The 18,157-nt window shown below is 40.9% G+C and overlaps 1 protein-coding gene across 1 annotated transcript; it reads left to right on the forward strand.

Moving 5' to 3' along the window:
- Positions 1 to 2,222: 2,222 nt before the first annotated feature.
- On the forward strand, positions 2,223 to 5,994 carry LOC131237446 (vacuolar-processing enzyme-like). The gene is made up of 6 exons (XM_058235207.1): positions 2,223 to 2,322; positions 2,421 to 2,620; positions 3,985 to 4,033; positions 4,120 to 4,332; positions 5,201 to 5,407; positions 5,786 to 5,994. Exons 1-6 carry the CDS (start codon positions 2,224 to 2,226, stop codon positions 5,966 to 5,968), a joined length of 951 nt encoding a protein of 316 aa, XP_058091190.1. The 5' UTR covers position 2,223; the 3' UTR covers positions 5,969 to 5,994.
- The last annotated feature ends 12,163 nt before the right edge of the window (positions 5,995 to 18,157 follow it).

An 18,157-nucleotide genomic window follows, 5' to 3' on the forward strand; every position in this document is an offset into this window, starting at 1 on the left:
AGCCATGGCATGCAGATGTATTTGGACCCAGGTACTCTCTTGTTTCCTAGGGTTTTGGATCTATTTTCTGCACTTTGTAACGTATTTTGACTGGTTATGGTGGGGATTTACTAGATCTAAAACTAGGGTTTGGATTTCAGAAAATTATTTTTTTAATTATTCATTTGATTGAGATTTCCCTAAATTCTGTTAATTGAATTCATGTGATTGTTTCTTACATTTGTTGGGACCAAACGATCAATTTCTCCTCTTGATTTTCTTTCCTATGTTGCCGATGGCAATTAACTGACTCTGACTTGAGGCAGTGTTGTCAAGTAGGCAGGTTGGTTATATTTACTCTGGAGCCTTTCTATTCAGTCCATTTGACATGAGATCCTCATTTCTAGAATCCAATGACAGCTTAAGTTCCCTATGAGTTATGCTCAATCGTTGTTATTAGGTTTCTTGATTAAAATCAAGGAGTTTTATTTCCCTATGAATGTAAGTACATGTGTAGCTATAATCTTGGCCCTTGGATTAAATGTTGTGTTTTATCTTTTGAATAGGTTTCATTTGATTTGACAGAGTATATGGAAGAGCATCCAGAAGCATCTAACTGGGGGATTGGGATCTCTAGTTTTAGAAAAAATGCCTCGTTTCAAGGTTACCATGGACTCAAAACTTTCAGACAGGTGTTTTTAAAAAAAAAAAATGTTCCACACTTTGAATTTATTTCTATAAAAGCACCCATTTCTGATGTCCATTTTTTCTTTTGATGTTCGTTCTTTTTAAATAAGCCACGGTTGTTTGTACAATTCAGGACCTGACTCTCATATGAATAGTTCAGTGCATTCCCAACCAACATCAAGGAGCTCATCCTTCATTTTGTTTATAATATTTGATATTGCCTAAAAAGTCATATATTTAATCTAGAAGTATTTGCTCAATGCATTCCCAACCAACATCAAGTATTTGCTCAAACCTCTTTTTCTTGATGGTATTAGACCTATCACCATTCACAGATGATAAACAATAAGTTGAGATTCACTAACATAGAATGCATTCATTTCTAATTGTATCTTTCCTTGCCTTGCCACTCATTCATTTCTAATTGTATCCTTCCTTGTCTTGCCACTCATCCATCTCAACATCCTCATTTCTTTGAAAAAGCAAAATGGTGTTTGGGACGGCATATCATGGGACCTTTTTTTCGTTATGGTTAGATTCGTGTTGGTTTGAAGGTAATTTAGGTCACCTTCCAATGAAAATTGGTTTCAGGCATTGTTTTTACTTTGATTTGAATTTGGACTTTTATGGGCTCAGTGACACCAGCTGACTCTGCTCAAGTTGGTGATAAAGGTCCACTCAAAATTCTACGGTCTGATTTTAGTATGGGTTTTTCTTCTTATAGAATGCGTGGCTTGTTTTAAAGATGAGAATTTTGGAGGATTGGCCTTTCTTCGTTTAGCACTGGAAAAATCTTGAAATATTAATTACTTCGATTTTATTTTACATGAAAACTAAACAAAAAATGGACTTGGAGAATAATCTGTATGGCAAGGCTAATAGTTTTTGTCAAAGCATAATGACTAGAAAAGGTGATTTATTTTCTTGTAGATTTATGGATTCAACTAGGTGATTACTGACATTCATCAATTCCTTCAAAATAAAGGTTACAAATTTACATCATGAGCATGCGATGCAGGATTCTATGTTCATATGTTGTTAAGGATGGCATCTTGTGGCTTTTGCCTTGTATTGCACGAGACTAAATCTAGTGAGAAGTATAATATTAGTGTTAATTGGAAATATAGTTTGTACTAGTTTCTATGAGTATCAGACTCAGATATGTATGGGTGGAATGTGGTTCCAAAATTTATGAATAAAACACGTGAATATAAAGATAAGGGCAAGCAAAATGAAATTAAAATAAATAGATAGTATAGCATCTGTGAGTGATCCAGGGTTCAATCCCTGATAGTGTTACCTTAAAAAAAATAAAGATAAGGGCAAACAAAATGAAATTAAAAAAGAGTAATTTATGCATTCTTTTAATTTAATTTAGTGAATATCGAATTGAATCTAAATTAATCAATATTTAAAGAAATACCCACGATTCACTGCTGTCTATGACATTTTCTTTGATTTGGTAGCTGTATATGTGAAGGAACAAGGATTACTTTTTGGATCCAGTGAAGAAGCAGATAGTGGACCCATGCAAGCAGCATCTTTAAAGGCATATTTATGAACTTGTTAGGTATGCCCACATTTCCTTACCTTTATGCAAATGATCTGGTAGACGTGTTGAAGAAAAAGCATGCATCTGGGTCTTATAAGAGCCTGGTAACCAAATATCGGTGCTATTGTTTGCATTGTGTAGTATAACCTTGTCCTAGGAGTGTAATGTTGATTTTGGACCCTGTATTCCTATGATGCTACAGGTATTTTATCTTGAAGCTTGTGAATCTGGGAGCATATTTGAGGGACTTCTTCCTGAAGGTTTAAATATCTATGCAACCACTGCGTCGAATGCCATAGAGAGCAGTTGGGGAAGTTATTGTCCTGGAGAGATTCCCAGTCCTCCTCCAGAGTATGAAGCCTGTCTGGGGGACTTGTACAGTGTTGCTTGGATGGAAGACAGGTCTGATTTCACTCTCCACTGCTGAAAGTAGTTAATTTTAAACTATGAAAAATGTAGACAGAATACAATTGCTCGTTTATGTAGCCATGGCTGTAAACTTGCATAGGTGGATCTAGACAGGTGGATCCACTGGCTGACTAGGGGTCACCTAGATGCCATTGGACCACCCAATGACCTTGGCAGATAGAATTTATTTATTTATTACTAATTAATACTATATTACAGGGGCAATGCTTACATTCCTCTACTTTTTGGTGTTTGCCTCAATGGCTGCCATGAAACCTATGAGGCCATGGTGGTTTAGGAAGCCCAATTGCCCTTTTCCTAGGCACTACAACCCAACTGCATGCCTAGGCACCCAGGCATCGCCTGCGACAACTATGATTGGACTTGGAATTGAACATGTGTCAGTGTTGGACATATACTGAATCATAGATGGCTCCGCATCCATCCCTATGAGCACAATAATTCATGAAATCCATACATGTTAGCACTTCAGTTGACTGTAATTTAAACACAAGTAAACAAATATTTGTAATGAAAAGAGATTTATCTTCATATATAGGAGCTTGTAGGCTCTTTTGTCTCTCGTATCTAGGATATAGATCTCTATCATGAACCCACAAAACACAAGAAGAAAAGTTTGGTTTATTTTTTCTTGGTATGCCATGTTAAATAAGTGCTTCTGCCATTGCTCCTACAACATGGCAATCTATCCTCATTTCCTGGCTTTCTGTGACACTTCCAGCAAGGGAATATTTTACTTTTACCATCGGTTTTCATCCGTTTTAGTTTACAATTTTTGGAATGTTCAAAATTTAAATGTTCCTGCTGTTTCATCATCTTTGGCATGTAACTCCATATCTTCATCTCTAGATTAGTTTTTCTTTTTCTGTGCAAATACCAGATTTCAAATTAGCCAAACAATTCTTTCAGTTTCCCCCCTTTTTAAGTCTAGTCCCACCATTGAATTGTATTGTGGCTGGTGGACATTGTGGGCTGCATGAGTAAGGGTCCATTTGGAAGTTCCCTGATTGAGGGTGGACTGGATGTGCTCTGGCCAATTGTATGTGTGAAGATTTTCTGTTTGGATCAGGGAAAGAGGAGAAATGAGAACCTGCCTATTAAGTTTCCCATTCCTTTCTCTGCACCAAATGCAAGGGGGGTTGGTTCCAGAGTTCAATGGAAAAGCGGAACTATTATTTGGATTACCAAACAGGCCCTAAGGTCTACCATTTATTTGCTGGAATCAATTTCATCTGATTAGGTAGTTCATTGAAAAGGAGAAGTTTTACAAATTCTGTTGCTTTAATGTTACATTTTTGCCTTTGGTGTGGTGGGTGACTGCTTCATGTGGTGGACAGTGACATGCATAATTTGCAAACTGTAACTCTGAAGCAGCAACATAATCGGGTAAAAGTTCAACTCCTCTTTCTCTTTGTTTCGTTGCTTGAATTGCTTTCATGAATTTGGAAGTGTTCTTTGGAAATTTTTCACAGGTTAAAACCAGGACAACAAACCATAACACATACAATTTTAGCTCCCATGTTATGCAATATGGTGATGTTGGGCTTAGCAAGGAGTATGTCTTCTTGTATATTGGTACAAATCCTGCTAATGATAACTTCAGTTACATTGATGAGAACACATTGCCAGCATTTTCGAGGTCTGTGAACCAAAGAGATGCAGATCTTCTTTATTTCTGGAATAAGGTTGGTCAACTTCCTTGTGTGAATTGTGATATCGCTGGTTCCTTTTCCTACATCAGAGCATACAGTGCGTTTGTGTTCCTACATTTTGACAATTCTTAGATTTTCCTATGCTTTAAACTAAAGAATTATGAAGGCTACCTGCAAAATGTATGCCAATGTTGCATGTGACTGCCACATCCCTTCTATTCATGAGATGTGCTCCACCATGTATGTTTGATGGCCCGAAAAGCAGGTTAGTTGTGCCACAAGTCTGTAGAAATAACAGAGTTGGAATGACCAGTGGGTTGCATTCTACTTACACATGTGTCTCACATGATGACCATATCAGACTTACTTATATGCCATGAGATGTACACAGTGGGCCCACCCATTGTGACAAATATTGCTAAGATACTTAAAATATCACAATATTATCATGGAATTTTGGTTAAATGATATTGTTGCAATAATATTGCAAGATTTTCAAAATCTCAAAAGTTTTTAATTCTTTGTGATTTTAACGGAAAAGTTATTTAGAAGTTAAAATAACTCAGTTTATACTTCATATTCAAAAATTTAATATTATTTAGTGATTTATAAAATCTATTTTTTAATATTTTAGTTTTAGTCAAATTTTCCTGATAATATTGCAAAAAACACGTTAAAATCTAAAAGTCTCTAGAGAAATTCCCCGCTTAGAATGTAATTTGTCACTACAGGCCACTAAGTGGCCTGCATCTTGCATTCACCTGCCTTAGCAGGAGTGCCTGTATCTTGCATTCACCTGCCTTAGCAGGAGTTTTAGGATAGCGCACTTTCATTTTTCTTTAGCGTTTACTTTTTTCCCCTCCCTGACGCACATGTTATTTGTTTATCCTCTTTTTACCAGTTCCGTAAATCCCCTGAAGGCTCTCCTAGGAAACTCAATGCTCATAAGGAGTTGATTGACGCAATGGCTCATCGTCTGCACATAGACAACAGTATCGAGCTCATTGGGAAGCTTCTTTTTGGATCCAAGAGGGGCCCAGAGGTGCTGAAGGCTGTCCGGCCCACTGGGCAACCTTTAGTAGATGATTGGGATTGCCTCAAGACAATGGTAAGTGCCAATGTTCAGCCATTCCATACCACCCTGCATTATTTCCTTTTATTTTCCAGCTTCTCCTTTATTGTTTGCATGCATATGCCATGCTTTTCGGCTGCTTTTGGGCCATCCCAAATTCGTTCGGTAGGCGTCTCACTTCTCCCTCTGAACCATTATCCAAAACAAGTCTCCAACCTGAAACATTCAGGTTCTAATTTTGGAGCAGAAAAGGCAGAAAAATGGAATCCCACCCAATGTGGTTTTGTTTCCTGTGCTGTCTCAAATGCAGAGCAGAATGGATAAGAGCCTGTTTTGTGCAAGACATCCGTTCCACTTTCAGTTTCAGCTCTATACAAGCATGCATTAATCTCTTAGCTATGTTCTCTGGTGCAGGTACGGACTTTTGAGACGCACTGTGGATCTCTATCACAATATGGCATTAAACACATGCGCTCAATCTCGAACATATGCAATGCAGGCGTTGGAAAGGAGATGATGGTAGAGGTGTCTTCGCAGGCATGTGTCATAATCCCTGCAGGCCCTTACAGTTCACTTCACCGTGGATTCAGTGCTTGACATCCACCCTGGTCCGAAACCTTGATTTGCTCTTTGCTGGTTTCACTTGGCTAATAATCTTTAGCAAATCTTCATGTGCAGGCGAAAGAAGTAAGCCAACTTATAGCAGTCACAACAAGGATAACAATTGTGCACGGCGATGAACTCATTGTCACCACAACAAGCCCCTATGAGCAAGCAGCATTTGGTTCTAAAACTAATTGGCGTGTGAGAGCAATCTCAGTGACGAATCTATATCTTAGAGTTAATCATATTTATGTGAACACTGAGGACATTAAGGTAAATAATTATGGCTATTTTCCATTGTATGCACTTTTTAACTTTCAAGGTTCTGGAAACTGAACTTATGTGAGTAATTCTTGATTACAGGAGATAGGCTACACATACATCATGCCCAAGAACATTTTGAAGAAGTTTATTTGCATAACAGATCTTCGGACTCAAAATATTGCAGGATATTTATGTGGCATAAGGCCCCCAGATAACCCTCAAGTGAAGGAAATTTGCTGTATTAGTTATCAATTAACATTAATATTTTTTAGCCAACTCATCAAATTGAAGATGTGTATTGTAATAAATACTATATATTTTTTTTATTGTCTAGTAATATAAAATTTCTTTAATATTCAGTTTTATTTGTATGGCATCATTTTTATGTTTCAAATATTTTAAAAATATAGGTTTCGATTGAATTATATATAATAATAAAAAATTACTGGCATGCTAGGGCCTCTCAAATCTATACAAAAGCTTTTAGTGGCGCTTGTGTAGAAATTTTACGGCACTTTTTCATGAGAAAAAGTGTTCAGAAACCACTTATACCGGCGCTCGGAGCGACTTTTACCGGTGCTTATTCGCGTCGGGAAAAACTACAATTATTGGCGCTCAAAAAAGCGCCGGTAAAACTTGTCTAACACCACCAATACTTTTCCCAACATACCCATTTATCGGCGCTTGGTTAACGCCACGATTACAATTGCTGGCGCTTTTAGGGGCTTTTAGCGGCGCTTTCGAGCGCCGGTAAAAGTCCCAGTTGTTGTAGTGATTTGACTTTGGAAGTAGATTGTGTACCAAGGACAGTACACTATAGCATACTAACTAAATTGTGGGGCCCACCGTGATGTATCTTATCCATGTTGTCCATTTGTTTTATCAGCTCATTTTAGGGCATGAACTTAAACTTGAAGCATATTTAAAACTCAAGTTGACCACACCATAGAAAACAATGTGGATAATAACATCTTGTAACGCCTCGAATTTCGAGGGTCGAGCAAAGCTCAACTCCCGAGATCCATCGCATCACTTATGCAACATAAATAATGATGATTAAATGTTGTCCATATTAGTACATTAAACATAAATGGAATTATACTAAATCAGCATATCATACTCCAGAGATGATTAAATTAAGTAAGCGGAAGACTGTGATAGATATATAAAGTATATAAGTGATTATAAACCCCCAGAGTATGATCATGTCACCAGGCTGAATATATATATGTTTGTTCCAAAATATACAAAATGACAAAGTGTAATGTCTAACTAATTCGTATCCCTGTAATCCCATCAATCAGTAAATGGTCTACATAGACCCGCATGATAGCTACATATAGGAGAACTCCTCATTGTCGTAGAAGTCAGGCTCCACTTCGTAAGCCTCGCCATCATTTACAGCTAAAACAAAGTCTGATTGGTATTTTAAAACACCGTCCTAGAGTGGGAGTGAGTGATTAACTCAATGGTACTATAAGGCAAAGGTTAACATGTTATTAATTTAATCAAACAGTAATGATAAAGCAATACAACAAACATTTCCTAACTACTCTGGTTAATGCAAGGATGATATGTGGCAATGATGCATGCCCTCACCTGCATTTCTTCAGCGACACCATCTCACGGTCGCACATGCTACTCCCACTGTGCCTTCATCGCCAAAACACATGTAATGCGGTGCATGCACGTGTTAGCCGAGTTCTTGATTAGGCTTATTCATTCATCAGATTCGGGAAGCTAAGGTACCTCCCCTTATATCATTTACCCAACAATGATCCATTTAAGGTCGTCACTCTTAGTTAATCACATACGATAAGCAAGTTATAGGGCAACATCATCCCTGATTTGAAAAACAGTGGATAGGCAAGTTCGCGAGTTTACACTCGAGGTCACTACGGAAGGCTTGTCACCTTAGCGTAGGCCTGATTTATATTTGAGGTCACTACGAGAGGCTCGTCACCTGATTATAAGCTGACAGCTCAAATACAGTGTTCCATACCACTATATTCAGCTCACGAGTTTGGGTTACTCATTGGTCACTACGGGGAGGCTCGTCACCCCAGCATAGGCCGATAGCTCGACCATGGTGTCCCATACCATCATGCCCGGCTTATGAGTCTTAGCGGATCGTGGTACCAAGGTTGAAACGGACTTTACGTTGGTAAGTGGTACCTTAGATTCAAGCAATAGTGTCTATACATGGTAAACACACATTAGGCCAATCAGGTTATATGACAAGTTCGATTGGTACGAGCGCACGCTAAATTAATCGACATGGAGTGCATATGCACTCCTCGTGGCTTAACCACTGTCGATAATCACCATATGATTTGGATTCACTGAACGTATCTAATGTGGTGACACTAGTTCGATCACTCGATCAGGAGCCATTACCGATTGCCTGGACTAGCTGGTAGTCCCAAACATACCTAAATCCCATAAGGAATCACATATGTTACTCATATCAGCATTTAACGAATAATACCAACATAAATCTCATTTGAGTATATTATCAAACACATTTGACAAATTGACATACATATGTATTTCACCCATAAATCATATAGTGACAATTTAGAATACATGAAGGAAACTATTCATATGACTAAGGAGACTAAGAATCATGTCTTAATACACTTACTAAGTACAATCCATCAACAAGATCTCATTTAGACTCTTTTTTTTCAAACACTTAGACTACATAATACCACATACATGAACCAATCTAGTTATAGCATATGTTATGACATATCCTTTCATAAAGGAGTTGTCTCACTTACAACGAACATGTATTCTAGGTTAATAGACATGTCCAACATAAATCATAATTCCACTTTCATTCAAACATTTCAACAAACACGTAGAATGCATTTTATACTCACATATTCACACATGTATAGTTTATCAAACAAAATGCCGTAGCTAATATCATATGGCAGCAATCAAGTCAAGCATAAATCATTGTTGACATTGAAAGCCTTGAAAACCATAACCTAAACATTTACAATCCGCACCTTTCGTCGGTGAGCTCGTTATGAACTCGATTCGTACACTATGCTTCCGTCTATAGCACAACGACTACCTAAATATTGAAATAAGTTAGCTATTTCACCAGTTTCTCTATTTGGATTCCTAAAACAGATTAGGGTTAGGATTTCTTACCCAAAAATGGAGTTGGATTCGACGGTGTAGCGACACAGGAGAGGTGATTCGGTACGTGGAGTAGTGGGAGTGAATCCCAGTAACAATCCACAGATCTCTCACACTTCTCCTCACTCTTCTCTCCTCTTTTCTCTGTTCTCTCTCCTAGGGTTAGAGAATTCGTATGGAATGAGAGAGGGGTGGGTTAAGGCCCTTATATAGGCCCAAAAGTGATGTAAATGGCCCCAGGGCCATGGTATACTTAGGTTATAGCCAAAAGGCATATGTTTCGGGCCAATGGAGCTCATCTAGAGGTCCATTGCTCACATACGGTCTGTAGAAAGTTCCCTGACAATGGATCTATGCTAGGTTAAGGTTTTGGTCCGATCAAATTTGTGGATCAATCTTAGAGGACCCGTTTCAGTTCAACGGTCACTGTCACTCGATTAGGGCCACAAGTATACCAATGGGTGTAGGAAAATTTTCCTAATCTAAGGGTGTAGTTGGGTCAGAATCTCATGGTCTGAAACCTTAAATTTGGCCTGCAAGCGAATGGCCCAATCCACTTAAGTTTGAGTTCATTTTCTAAAGATATTTGCGTTTCTCACACACTTCGCTCCAGGTTCAAGTAGTGTGTTTCTGGATACTATTTGGACTTGATTCCCGTAATGGTTGTCAAGCCTAGTAAGGTGGTCATAACCTTATAGTTTCGCAGTCATCAAACTTTCGACGCGCGGTCCAGGTCCGATACGGAGTTTCAATGTGCTCCCGAGAGCAACTAGGTTTTGAGATTGATCCTAAGTTCTTAGGTAACGTTGGGTTAGCGATTCTACTGGTTTTGGGTTTTACAATTCGTATAGAAAGTGGTTCAAGTTAATTCACCAATTAATTCAGTTTAGTATTTAACTAATCTTCGCTTAATTTCCACAGAATTTGATCCTTAGTGGTTTCTGCCTGAGGTGAAACTCGGGTTTTTGTACGAATTTTTTCGAGACGTTACAATCTACCCCCTTAAAGAAAAATTTCATCATCGAAATTAGTACCTTTTCGTACTCCTCGAGAATATGAGGGTAGTTCTTACGGACCGCGGCTTCTGTTTCTCAAGTAGCCTCTTTCTCAGTGTGATGTGTCTACAGTACCTTCACAAGCGGGATAACTTTACTGCGCAGCACCTGTTCCTTCCTATATAGGATACGTGTCGATCATAGTACATAAGTAGCATCTTTACTCAACTATACCTGCTCTCATTTGATAATGTGGGAAGGGTTAAGAACGTATTTCTTCAGCATCGATACGTGAAATACGTTGTGTACGCCGGCGAGTGGAGTGGGCAAAGCGAGGCGGTATACTACCATACCCACTCGATCTAGAATCTGGAATGAACCAATAAATCGTGGCATGAGTTTTCCCTTTCTTGCCAATCAAAGGATTCCCTTCATGGGGGAAACCTTAAGAAACACATAGTCCCCAACCTCAAATTCTAGCTGTCGCTGCCTCATATCGGCGTAACTCTTTTGTCTACTGTGCTGTAAGAAGTTGATGCCTAATAATGTCGATCTTCTCTAAGGTCGCTTGTACCAAATCTGGGCCAATCAAACTCTTCTCACCAACCTCTGCCTAGCAATGCGATGCTCGACATGGACTGTAACGCCCTGAAAATCGGGGGTCGAGCAGAAGCTCAACTCTTGAGATCCAACGCATCACTTATGCAACATAGATAATGATGATTAGATGTTGTCCGTATTAGTGCATTAAACATGAATAGGATTATACCAACACAACATATCATACTCTAGAGACAATAAGAATATGTAAGCGGAAGACTGTGATAAGTATATAAAACATATAAGTAATTATAAGTCCTTAGAGTATGAACATCACCAGGTTAAATAATTACAGGTATAATTCCAAAATTTACAAAATGATTAAGTGTAATGTTCAGCTATCCATATCCCTATAGCCCCGATACGCAATTCCAGGCCTACATAGACCCGCCAGAGAGTTGCATGTAGGAGAACTCCTCCTCGTCATCATAGAAGATAGGCTCCATCTCATAAGCGTCGTCCTCACCTGAAACTACAACAGAGTCTGGTTGGTGTTTTAAAACACCGTCCCAGAGTGGGAGTGAGCGATCAACTCAGTGGAGCATAGGGCAAATGTTAGCATGTTATCAATTCAGTAAGCAGTAATGATAAAGCAATACAACAAGCATTCCTAGGTACTCTGGTTAATGCAAGGATGATATGTTATAATGATGCATGCCCTCGCCTGCACTCCCTCTGCGACATCATCTCACGATCGCGACATGCACCCCTTCCTCTGTGCTCAACTCCAACGCCAAAGGCACATGCAAATGCCGTGCATGTACATGATTAGCCAAGTTCTTAATTAGACTTATTCATATAGCAAGTTTTGGAAAGCTAAGGTACCTCTCCTTTACATCATTTGACCCAAACGATGATCCATATAGGGTTGTCAATCCTAGTTAATCACATACGATAGGCAAGTTATCGGGCAACGTCACCCCTGATTTGAAAAGCAGTGGACAGGCAAGTTCAGGTCACTACGAAGAGGCTCCTCACCATCAGCGTAGGCCTTAGTTTATACTTAAGGTCACTACAGGAAAGGCTCATCATCTTAGCGTAAGCCGACAACTCGAATACAGTGTCTCATACCACCATATTCGGCTCACGAGTTAGTTTGCTCACTGGACACTACGGGGAGGCTCGTCGCCCTAGCGTAGGCCGATAGCTCGACCACGGTGTCCCATACCACCATGCCCGGCTCATGAGTCTTAGCGGATCGAGGTACCAAGGTTAAACGGGCTTTTCACTGGTAAGTTTGGTACCTTAGATTCAAGCAATAGCGTCCATACATGGTGAACATACATTGGGCCAATCGGGTTACTTGACAAGCTCGACTGGTACGAGCGTACGTCAAATTAATCGACATGGAGCGCATATGCACTCCTTGTGGCCTAAACACTGTCGATAATCACCGTACGACTCGGATTCCTCGAACGTATCTGTCGTGGCAAAATAGTTTGGCCCCCGATCGCAAATCATTACCGATTGCCTGGACTATATCGTAGCCCCAATCACACTCCAAACAACTAGCATTCACACGTGACAGTTAAAGACAGCATGTGACAATCAATTTCAATATCAATCTCATTTAAGCATTTCAACAAAACACGTGGCACACATGTTATCATACATGGGCGTATCATCCGTAAATCACATAGTAGTAATATAGGTTATATAAAGGAAATTGTAACTATGGATAAGGGGATTGAGAATCCTATCTTAGCGCTCTCATTAAATACATTACAACAAGCATTTTCTCATTCAGGCATTTTATCAAACACTTAGACTACACATATCACATACATGTAATAAATTAGTTGGAACACATATTATAGCAAATCCTTCCACATAGGAGATGCCACACGTACAACAATAATGTATTCCCAACCATCAATCACCACTAGCACCATATTGATTCAGACATTTCAACAAACACATAAAATGCATTATTTTCAACATAGTTCATATATATGTGTAATATGCGGAAACATCGTATTTAAGCATGTATGATAGCAATCAAGTCAGTCATAAATCATTAACTGACATTGAAAGCCTTAAAAACCATAACCTAAATGTTTATAGTCCGCACCTTTCACCGGTAGACTCGTATCAAACTTAGTTCGAACACTACGCCTTTGTCTATGGCACAATGGCAACCTATAGTCATGAAATAGGGTAGTTATTTCAACACTTTCTGTATTTGGATCCCTAAAATAGATTAGGGTTAGGATTTCTTACCCAAGAATGGAATCGGAATCGCTGGAATAGCGATACGAGAAGGATGATTCGGCACGTGGAGCGGTGGGATTGAATCCCAGCAACGATTCCTCACTCTCTCTCTCTCACTTTCTCTCTTTCATTCTCTTTCTTCTCTCTCCTAAGGTTTGAAATTCGTATGAAATGAAAGAGGGGTGGGTAAAGGTCCTTATATAGGCCTAGAACTGGTCTCAATGGCCCTAAGGCCATGGTATACTTAGGTTATAGCCAAAGAGCGGCCGTTTCGGTCCAACGGAGCTCATCTGGAGGCCCATTTTCTACATACGACCTAGAGAAAATTTTCTGACATTGGATCTAGATCAAGTTAAGTTTTTGGTCCGATCAAATTTACGGATCAACCGCGGAGGACCTGTTTCAGTTCAACGGTCATCGACACTCGATCAGGGCCACAAGTACATTGACCTATGTTGGGAAATTTTCCTAATCTGAGACTGTAGTCGGGTCAGAATCTAACGATTTGAAACCTTAGATTTGGCCTGCAAGCGAATGGCCCAAATCACTTAAGTTGGAGTTCATTTTTTAAAGACATTCGTGTTTCTCACACACTTCGTTCCGGCTCAAGTTGTGTGTTTGTAGATACTATTAGGACTTGATTTCCGAGATGGTTGTCAAGCCCAGTAAGGTGGTCATAACCGTATAGTTTCGCGGTAATCAAACTTTCGACGCACGGTCCAGATCTGATATGGAGTCTCAAAATGCTCCCAAGAGCAACTGGGTTTAGAGATTGATCCTAGGTCTTTAATTAATGTAGCGTTAGCGGTTCTACTCGTTTTGGGTCTTACAGACCATGTAGAAAGCGGTTCAAGCTAATCTACCGATTAATTCAGTTTAGTTCTTAATTAATTTTCGTCTAATTTCTAAAGGATTCGGTCGTTGGCGATTTCTGCCTGAGGTGGTACTTGGATCTTAATACGAATTTTTCTGAGACGTTACATGGACGCCCATACAGTGCTTCGTAGGGAGCCATGCGAATGCTCCCTTGAAAGCTGTTATTATAAGCGAACTCAGCATAAGGAAGACAGTCATCTAAACTGTCCTTGAAATCAAGCACACATGCTCACAACATATCTTCTAACACCTGATTTACCCATTCCGTTTGCCCATCCGTCTGTGGGTGGAACGCGGTACTGAACTTCAGTTGCACTCCTATTGCTTCCTGGATTCGAGTCCAGAAGATAGATGTGAATCGCGTGTCTTGATCAGACACGATCTCCATAGGCACTCTATACAGACGTACTATTTCCTTGATGTACAGCCTGGCCAAATCGTCTGCTGAGTTTGAGACTCTAATCAGAATGAAATGAGCCGATTTCGTCAATCGGTCCACAATCACCCAAATGGAGTCATGTCCCTTCCTCGTCTTCGGTAACCCTGAAATGAAATCCATAAAGATGAAATCCCATTTCTATTCTACTATATGCATAGATTGAAGTAAACCAGGAAGTCGACGATGTTCGGCCTTGACCTGCTGGCACGTGAGACAACGGGACACAAAGTCTGTTATGTGGGCCTTCATCTTGTCCCACCAGTACGAATGCTTCATATCTCGATACATCTTTGTACTATCAGGATGCATCGCCATCTTCGAATTGTGAGCAGCTTCAAGAACTTCCCTTCTCAAGTCATGAAGGTTTGGGACGCATAGGTGACCACGATAACGTAAACCCCCATCCGAACCAACTCTCCATTCGGGCACTTCGTTGTCAGTTTCTTGCTCTCTCATTTTCACCAACCATTCATCTTCTCTCTGAGCCTCAATAATTCGGTCATCAATAAGTGGCCATAAGCAGATGTGTGCGACGCTCTCAAACGGCTCATCTACTGTAAGCTTCTGTTCGAAGTCTCGCACAAACTCGACCATATTCCATTCTTGTATCATCAGTGGAGCTGCAAATGCTATCGTCTTCTTGCGGCTCAATGCGTTTGCCACAAGGTTGGCCTTGCTAGGATGGTAGGAAACTTCAAACTTGAAGTCTTTCAAGGTTTTCATCCATTGTTGCTGCCTCATATTCAAGTCTCTCTGTGTGAATATGTATCTGAGGCTATTGTGGTCGCAAAAGAGCTCAAACTCCTCTCTATAAAGGTAATGTCTCCAAAGCTTTAATATAAAGATGACGGTCGCCAACTCCAGGTCGTGCGTAGGGTAGTTATCCTCGTGTTTCTTCAACTGTCGCGATGCATAGGCAATCACTCTATCCTTCTCCATAAGAACACAACCCAAACCAACACGAGACGTCAGTGTAAATGGTATATCTGACCCCCTGCTCTGGCAATACTAGCACGGGTGCGGACGTCAACTTGTCCTTCAGTTCCTGAAAGGCTGTTTCTGCCTTCTCATTCCACGTAAACTTGAGATATTTCTGAGTGAGCTGAGACAATGGTCTGGCTATCTAGGAAAAGTCCCTAATGAATCGGCGATAGTAACCTGCTAGGCCAAGGAAACTCCTCACTTCAGTAACCGAACCTAGCTACTCCCAGTCCTGAACTGCGGTCACCTTAGCAAGGTCCACAACTATTCCTTCCTTAGACACCACATGTCCCAGGAACTTGACTTCTTCTTTCCAGAAGTCACACTTCTTGTACTGAGCATATAACTAGTTCTGCCTAAGAGTATCAAGGACTGCTCACAGGTGTTCCTTGTGATCCTTCCAACTCTTGGAGTATATTAGAATATCATCTATGAATACGATGACGAATTGGTACAAATACGGCCGAAACACCCGGTTCATAAGGTCCATGAACATGGTGGGTGCGTTTGTGAGTCCAAACGACATCATAAGGAACTTGTAGTGCCCAAAGCTAGTTCTAAATACTATTTTTTTGCACGTCTTCATCCCTGATGCGTAATTGGTGATACCCTAACTGTAAGTTGATCTATGAAAAATACTGTGTCCCTTTCAACTAATCCAACAGATCATCTATCTTGGGCAAAGGATACTTGTTCTTTATTGTCACTTGGTTCAACCTGCGATAATCAATACACAATCGTAGTGATCCATCCTTCTTCTTCACAAACAACACGAGTGCTCCCCAAGGAGATACACTCTGTCGTATGAAGCCTGCATTCAACAGGTCATCGATCTATCTCCTCAGTTCCTCCATCTTACATGGAGGCATGCGATACATCGGTAGAGATATAGGTGTCGCACCTGGCGCTAGGTCGATGGTAAAATCGATCTCGCGCTGAGGAGGTAGTCCAGGTATTATCCTGAACACATCCGTAAAATCTCGAATTACAGGCGTGTTCCCAAGTATCGGACCATCAACATTCTCTAGTAAGGTAGCATAACACTAATACGGTAGTACTAACTGACCTGCATTGGAAAAGTAAAGGTCGTGCCCCTTAAATCCATGAGTTATCACCACTCTAGTATTGCAATCGATCTCTGCCTTCATCTTGGTGGACCAATCCATACCGAGGATGACATCGTAATGACATAATGGGGTAACCATCAGGTCAACGAGCACTATCCTGCTTCCTAAGTCTATCGGACAACCTCTACAAGTCTTGGTGGAGTTTGAGAAGGTCCCTGTGGCAGTAAGGAGTCTTACCCCTACCATAGGAGTACTTTCTAACACTAGTCGCTTGACTACTGCGCATGATATGATCAAAATAGTGGACCCGGTGTCCACTAACAAAAATACAGGTGCACCTTGGATGTGTGCTGTGACTTCGAAAGCCAATGGTGCTGCAGTTGCTGTCTCGGAAGCCTCAACTACAAGTGAGTGCACCCGAGCTTGTTGAGGATGATTCAGCTGCGCTGCCATAGGTCATTGAGGCGGCCTAAATCGAGGTGCGGGTGACTGGTAAGATGGTTGTGCAGGTGGTGCTGATTGTAGAGGTGGATCTGAAATGGCCTGAGTTAACTGACGATTGATCTTCTGAGGTAGTGTAAAGCCATTGTCCCTAATCCTGGTAAAGCAGTAAGTGTCAGTATGGCCCAACCTCTTGCAGTAGGTGTACCACACATCTGATCACATCGGCTGTGTCGGCGGAGCCATGAGTCTGGGAAGCAAATCTGCATGTGGCCTCTTGCCGAGGAACGGCCTGTTCGGCAAATCAGGTCGAGGCCTCGGACCCATAGGTACACGTGTATGGGATAGTCTATCCCCATACTGCTCAGATCGTAGGGACATGCTCACTAGCTCAGCATAGTTGTGAATGCTAGCACAATACATCTTTGTGTGGATCTTAGGACGCAAACCCTCAGAAAATCACCGCATCTTCATCGACTCGTTCGGTAGTATCAAAGGAGCATATCTGGCTAGCTCCGTGAAGCGGTTCTCATACTCTACCACGGTCATCCCTCCTTGTTGGAGGCGAAGAAACTCACCCTCTTTTTCATTGCGGTAAGTGAGGGGGAAGTACTTTCCATGGAAGCGAGTCTCAAAAGCTTCCCACGTCCATACATACCCAGTAACCACTGTCTGTAAGATGTTGTCCCACCACAGACTAGCCTCCTTCTCGAACACATACGTAACCAATTTAACCTACTCTACCTCAGTGTAGTGCAGCGGCTTGAGCATCTTTGAGATGCGATCTAGCCAGTACTGGGCCTTCTCGGGTCTATGAGTGCCTGCAAAGGTGGGAGGTTAGAAACGCTGAAAGCGCTCGAATAAGCTGCTGGTATTCATATGCCCAACAGGCTGTACAGGTGTTGCAGGTGGGACCACATTCATGTTCTGCTCAAGGGCCCTCGCAATTGTTGTCCAAATCTGCTGCTGCTGCTGCATTAGGAGCATCATTTGCTCCAACTTATCAGGAGGTGGAGCCGCCTGAGGCATGTATGGCGTCGAGGTAGACGCACAGTTCTATTATGGAACCGGTGCTGCACTAGGTGTTGGCTCATTCGTGGGGCCAGTGGCCGGCTAAGAATCCGGCATGGTGTCACCATCAGAGCTCAAAGTAGGG

Source organism: Magnolia sinica, chromosome 2 (genome assembly GCF_029962835.1).
Source record: "Magnolia sinica isolate HGM2019 chromosome 2, MsV1, whole genome shotgun sequence".
Taxonomy (NCBI): Eukaryota; Viridiplantae; Streptophyta; class Magnoliopsida; order Magnoliales; family Magnoliaceae; genus Magnolia; species Magnolia sinica.

Coding starts and splice junctions, on each gene's coding strand:
- LOC131237446 (XM_058235207.1), top strand. CDS start 2,224: ATGAACTTGTTAGGTATGCCCACATTTCCTTACCTTTATGCAAATGAT. Junction 2,621..3,984: donor GTTGCTTGGATGGAAGACAG/GTCTGATTTCAC, acceptor TGTGGTGGACAG/TGACATGCATAATTTGCAAA. Junction 4,034..4,119: donor TGAAGCAGCAACATAATCGG/GTAAAAGTTCAA, acceptor AATTTTTCACAG/GTTAAAACCAGGACAACAAA.